This window comes from Acinonyx jubatus, chromosome D1 (genome assembly GCF_027475565.1).
Source record: "Acinonyx jubatus isolate Ajub_Pintada_27869175 chromosome D1, VMU_Ajub_asm_v1.0, whole genome shotgun sequence".
Lineage (NCBI taxonomy): Eukaryota > Metazoa > Chordata > Mammalia > Carnivora > Felidae > Acinonyx > Acinonyx jubatus.
In genome coordinates, this window is record NC_069390.1 from 14420184 (window position 1) to 14426754 (window position 6571).

Genomic DNA, 6571 nt, shown 5'->3' on the forward strand with positions numbered 1-6571 from the left:
CTCAACTGACTGAGCCACCCACCCGGCTGCCCCCAAAAATGCAGTCTTTTCTTTTTTTTTTTTAGTTTTTTAAATATTTATTTATGTTTGAGAGAGAGAGAGAGAGAGAGAGAGAGGGAGCCAGAGAGAGAGAGAGAGAATGAGACAGAGCGTGTGTGGGAGGGACAGAGAGAGAGGGAGACACAGAATCTGAAGCAGCTCCAGGCTCTGAGCTGTCAGTACAGAGCCTGATGCAGGGCTCAAACTCACAAACCATGAGATCATGACCAGAGCTGAAGTGGAACCCTTAACTGGCTGAGCCACCCAGGCGCCCCCCCAAATGCACAGTCTTGAAGTCATTCACCTAATTGAGCTTTACTGGAAAGGGAGAAGATCTATTAATTTTCTCATTCTGTCTTTCCACATTCTGAACATATATGATGTAATAAACACTATAACAGAAATGTAAATTACCACCTGTCCCTTTGTTCCTGCCTATGAAATTTTAAGGCAGATGGGATTGGGAAAAGTTGCTGTAACTCCCCAGAGGACCAGTGTAGCCACGCCTTCTTCTTTGCAACTCTAAAGCAAATTATCTGCCTGAATTTTTTTCATCACATAATTTATTGCAGAGTGTGATCACATAAGAGTCAGATGAATATTCTACAGGAAATAAAATTCGATAATTAAAAACATTCTGTTTTAATTTCGGAAAACCACTTTTAAACTTGTTCATTTCTCCAGAGGGCCAAAATGTTGTCGAATCCCCGTGTATCAATTTCATATGCAAATGAATATTAAAATTCGCTGTCAGCCTCACAGCTCCCTAACTGACTACTGGGTATGACAGCCCCACCGTTCACTCAGCCTGGAATATGTTTAATATGCAGATGCCCTAAGCCAATCTCAGTTCTGCCGGTAAAATTGTCACCTTGCTCACAATGCTTCGGCTCATCATCTCTGACATTTATAAAGTGAACGATTTGGTTTCGGTGATCTGAACACCAACAAGCTCTCTGATTCCAAGTCTACTTTTACTCCTGCATAAACTTTTTAGCATATTGAATAGGACAAATCAATTGTGCTTTTCTTCTGAAAATATCATTTGAAACCAAACTTTTCTCATCGCGCTTTTCATCTCTGTATTTCTCAGGGTGTAGATTAAGGGATTGAACATAGGAGCGATGATGGTATAAAATAGAGCGAATATTTTGTCCTCGGGGAACGTGATCGGAGGTCGAAGGTAGGCAAAGATTGAAGGCCCAAAAAATAAGATGACCACAGTGATATGAGACCCACAGGTGGAGAGGGCTTTGCGTCTTCCTTCAGCCGACTGATGTCTTAAAGTGAATAATATGACAACATAAGACCCAAACAAGAGAACAAAGGTCACTAAACTGACCAGACCTGAATTGGCAACCACAAGGACACCAGTGATGTAGGTATCAGTACAAGCAACTTTCAGCAAAGGGAAGATATCACAAGAGTAGTGATTGATTTCGTTGGGGCCACAGAAAGGCAACTGGAATATCATAGAAAACTGAGAAAAAGAATGGATGGCCCCACCAGCCCAAGCAGCTAAGACTAGGAGATTGCACCTTGCTCTGTTCATGATAAGCAGGTAGTGGAGAGGTTTGCAGATGGCAGCGTAGCGATCAAAGGCCATGACTGTGAGGATGAAGATTTCAATCATTCCCAAAAAGTGCAATGAAAAGACCTGTAACATGCAATCACCATAAGAGATGGTTTTTCTGGCCAGCAGCAGATGACCTATCAGTTTGGGTGTCACACAGGAGGTGTAGCAAATGTCCATAAAGGATAAGTGACCGAGAAAATAGTACATTGGTTGGTAAAAAAGGGCACTGCATCGAATGGAGACGAGAATTAAGACATTTCCCACCAAAATGGAAACATAACAAAACAAGAAGAATACAAAGCAAAAAATTTGTATGTTCTGGTTATAGGAAAGTCCCAAAAGAATGAATTCTGAGATGTTCCTCTGACTTCCCATAAATTGTGTGCTATGCACAGATAACTGAGTATCTGGAAAGAAAAAATTTGAATGAAAACATTGATAATATTAACACAATCATAAATCAATTTCTAATTAAAGCAAAAAGCTAACTCAACAAATCACAGAAGGTAAATCATAAATCAATATTATTATGGTTTTTTTCTTGGGAATCAACTGCTTCCGCTATGATTTTTTTAATTTTCTCAAATAGTCTGTCATAATTATAGTGTTAAAAATACATTTGATTAAATTTTGAAAATATCATGATTTGAAAATTACTATTTTCCAAACAGAAGTTCTACTACTGTTCTTTATAACATTGAGATAACAGTGGCATTAATTTGATGCATAAAATTTATCTTATTCCTCATTTCCCTTGTGTTCATTACTCACAACAGGCTTTTCATTCCAGGTAATGCTCTTTCCCCAGCAGGATATGGAACCTTCTCCTGAATTGCCTGAAGACATACAATCAAGGAATGCAGTTGCATTTAAAAACAAAAACAAAAGCACATTTGCCTAAATTGTGCGTTGAGTGATTAGGATTGCAAGTAATACTCTTTGAAATACAAGGTTGGGAATGGAATGGGTAGCACATAACCAAAAGTCGATCTTGCTGGCTATGTTATGACACAAAAATAGTTGAAAACACAGCACAGAGCAGATTTTATCAGTGACATTTTGAAAAAGAATTAGAAAAAATATGTAGATCTCTTATTTTGGTTTTAGTGTACATGCATGTTTTAAGGTAAACTCCATCGTCATTAAACTTAATAATGGGCATAAATAAAAAAAAAGAAAGCACTCATGGAAATGGAGGACTTTGTAGTCTCCCTTTTTTAACAGGAAGATAACAGGTCTTAGCCTCAAAATTGTGCACAAGTTATGCTTCCTTCATAAAAGTTAATGTGTTTCTTATATCTTTGTGTACATTGTTAGAGTTGCAGTTGCAAACCATAACTAACTTAGGAAAATACTATACTGCATTCCTTTATTATTTTTTATATTTATTTATTCATTTATTTATTTATTTATTTATTTATTTGGAGAGAGGGAGTGTGCAACAGGGACAGACGGAGAAAGAGAGAGAGAGAGTGAGAGAGAGAGAATCCCAAGCAGGATCTGTGCTGTCAGTGCAGGGCCAGACACAGGGCTCGATCTCAGGAACTGCTAGATCATTAACTGAGCCAAAATCAATAGCTGGACGCTTAACCGACCGAGCACCCCTACCTATATTGCATCCCTTCAAGTAAATATACATAAAATCTGAAACCGAGGTAATTTTTAATTACCTATTTAATTAATTTAATTTAATTTTTAATTACCTATTTAATTAATAATAGGTCTAAATAATTATTACTACATAATTATTACTCAATAATAATTACTAAATAGCAATTATTACTAAATAATAAGTCCTGTTATGATAATGACTTAAATCTTAGTATTCATCGAATCCCACCGTGTTCTTTTCAGTATGGAAAGAACAGATTAAGAAAAACTAAGTGAATGTCCCAAATCAGAGAGCCAATACACTGAAAAATTTACGATCTCATCCCCTAATTCTTGTTCATTTAGTGCAGTTTCCCACAGAAAAGGGGCATGCATCTGAGAAGACAGCAGTGGAGGAAATACAATTTTCATCTCATGAGAGGTGACAGACTCCCAGATCGCTGTAAAATATACGATAGTTCTACGAGTGAATGCGTGGTGTAGCACATCTCCTCTTTGAAACCATGAGGCTTTCCATCTGACCACCGCAGCTGTAACTATTCCAATCTGTGTGTTTATGGAAATATCATCACTCCTTGGGGGCACCAGAATGACAACGGCACCAACGTCCAGAGAGAGAAATTGTAGTAAGAAAAATAAATGGCATGTTTTGAGACCCTCAAAGCATAACACAAAAATGAAACAAAGGAGACATTACCAGGTAAAACAATAAGTGATCCTACAAAAGCAATATAGACAGGATTCGAACTGATGGAGGAGCACCTGATCGGCTCAGCCGGTTGGGCTCCAACTTCGGCTCAGGTCGTGAATTTCACGGTCCATGAGTTCAAGCCCCACATCCGGCTGGCTGCTGTCAGCACAGAGCCTGCTTCAGATTCTCTGTTCCCCTCTCTCTGCCCTTCCCTCATTGTGCTCTCTCAAAACTAAATAAAACATTTAAGGAATGACGCAGAGGGTAAAGGAACTTAGAGAGCAAACGACTTGTATTCAAGCGTTGCTTATACCTCAGTAAACTTCTGATTCTATTGGTCACCTAAGGCTTTCAATGGTCACCTGTTTGATATCAAGTGAAATCATGTGAACTGATATGTGGCTACTTTTTTTTTCTTTGTCTTCAATCTCGATATTTAAGCTTCATATAGAAGCTGACATCTAAATCTAAAAAACCCTTCCAGATCAGAAGAGGCAATAATCATCCAGCAGGAATTTAGACTATTGCCACACCTTATTCCCCCAAATTTATGTGTTTTGCACTCTGTTACTACCCATGGTAGAATTTTAACAAGACTAAATGAGACCATTTTGGATTTCCCCATTCACACAAGCAGTTCTCACTTCTACAGGACATTGATCCTTTCTAATCTTGGACTTCAACATCTATAACTGTGGTCTAGACACATCACCCAAGGAAAAAATGAGGAATGCATGAGTTTATGAAACATAATCACCAAAGAAAATTGAGACTACATTGCAATTATATACCTTTTCCTTATGTTCTCTGCTCTTTGAGTGAAAGGGTTAAGAATTAAATTGTCCTCCAAATACACATACATCCTGAATCAAATCCCTTGAAGTAAACAAAAGCAAAACTGCAACAGAGATTTTAGAAGGACCATCAGAACAAACCTCAATGTGGATAATATTTTGGTGGAAAATAAAATCAGTTGGGTGAAATACTGGTTACCTGGGGGAATTTCTTTACATGTGGTTTTCAATACGTTGACTGTTTTTCATGTTACCAAAATTAAACGAAAAAGTCAATTTGTGCCTTTTGTAGTATTGTTTCACAGTCCTGTTCACCTCAGGAGTTAAGACCAGCTTTGTAAAACTACATTTCCTGTAAGTCAACTGGGGTCTGTATATACTAATTACATACATTTCTACTGATGTGATCAACATGTGTCTTACTACAAACTTACCTTACCTGATTATGATGAATCTAGAAAACTTAAAGTGATGATTCATTTGAAAGATAGGAATTTCTTCAAAGGTGGAAGGCTGGAAGGAAACTTGCAACCTAAAAATTTTATTATTTTTAGCATGTATTCTTCAAAAGCACAAACTCTATAAGACACAGTAAGAAATAAATATTGCAAAATCTCTTTAGTCTTGCTTAAATTTTGACATACCAAGTGAGACTGTATATCCTTAAAACAACACAATAAATGTCAAATAGATCTAGTGAGCCTAAAACAAGGATTTTAAGAGTGATTACCTGCACATCAGTTGTAGATGGTCTTCAAGGTAGTTTTAAATTACTCAGGAAAATGTCGTGGTCACACATACCCCCCTTCAGTTACAGTTGGTAACCCTTCACTTGCGTTTATGGTTGAAAATATGAAACTAGAAAGCAGTGATTGAAACAAACCTAGGTACATTCTCTAAAAGTATCTACAAACACTGCTTTCCTTGAATTTCCACGAGGAGAGTAGCACTGTTTTGCTAAGTGAATGAAGATTTAAATATCGCTGAAAATGATCCTGATTCACACAGAAGCATGTATTCACCCCACAAGTGAGTGATCTAGGATTTTAAATGCTAGTAGAACTCCCTGGCACCTGCTCATACTCAGAAGTAAACAAAAACGTTTCAAAATATATGTGCAGTGTGCATTTATATATATATATATATATATATATATATATATATATGCCGTAAGAGTCACTCACCTTCTTTGAGCATATGGCTGCAGGAAATTTTCTCTGCAAGAGACATAAACTGAGAGGAGATCATAAGAACTTGTTGACTTTGAAATTTTAAAAAATTGTTTTCCCAGAAGCATTTCTTAAGAAATCCTCAGCAAATAATACTGATCAGCTGCCCTAGGTCATATTCCCTAGGCTCATAGGAATTTTCAGGCTTTATCTTTATTTTCTCTTTTAGCATTAGCCAAGTTCTGGGCACTGTGTCTCTAGAGACTGCTATTGTTATTCGGATCCAAAGTAGATAAAGAAATTCTGCCAGTTCTGATCAATTTCTTCCTCTGAAAAGCAGGATGGAAATTTGGGTAATCCTATGGGAGCACTGGGATTCTTTTGGAGGAGGTCCCTATTTCCAGAGAGGAGAAGGTAAAAGAAAATCAGAGAGAGAGAGATCCAGAGTCCTAACAAAAGTCATTAACAAAAGCAACATAAGATGCATAATATTCAGTTAACAATTAAGTCAAAGACTGTCACCCCACTATTCTCCTGGACCAGTAGCCACACTCTACAGTAATTAACTGTCATTGCTACAATGGAAGGTTGGGTTGTGCAAAGAAAAAAAATAGCAAATTAATTAAAACGTAAAACAAATTCCCCGCTCCTATCGGTAGATTGGAAAAGGACCCACCAGGTTTGGTGAAAA

At 37.3% G+C, this 6571-nt stretch overlaps 1 protein-coding gene across 1 annotated transcript; it reads right to left on the reverse strand.

Moving 5' to 3' along the window:
* Positions 1–1054: 1054 nt before the first annotated feature.
* On the reverse strand, positions 1055–2042 carry LOC106986261 (olfactory receptor 4P4-like). Its single transcript, XM_015084433.2, has one exon. It carries the CDS (start codon positions 1988–1990, stop codon positions 1055–1057), a length of 936 nt encoding a protein of 311 aa, XP_014939919.2. The 5' UTR covers positions 1991–2042.
* Positions 2043–6571: the final 4529 nt, after the last annotated feature.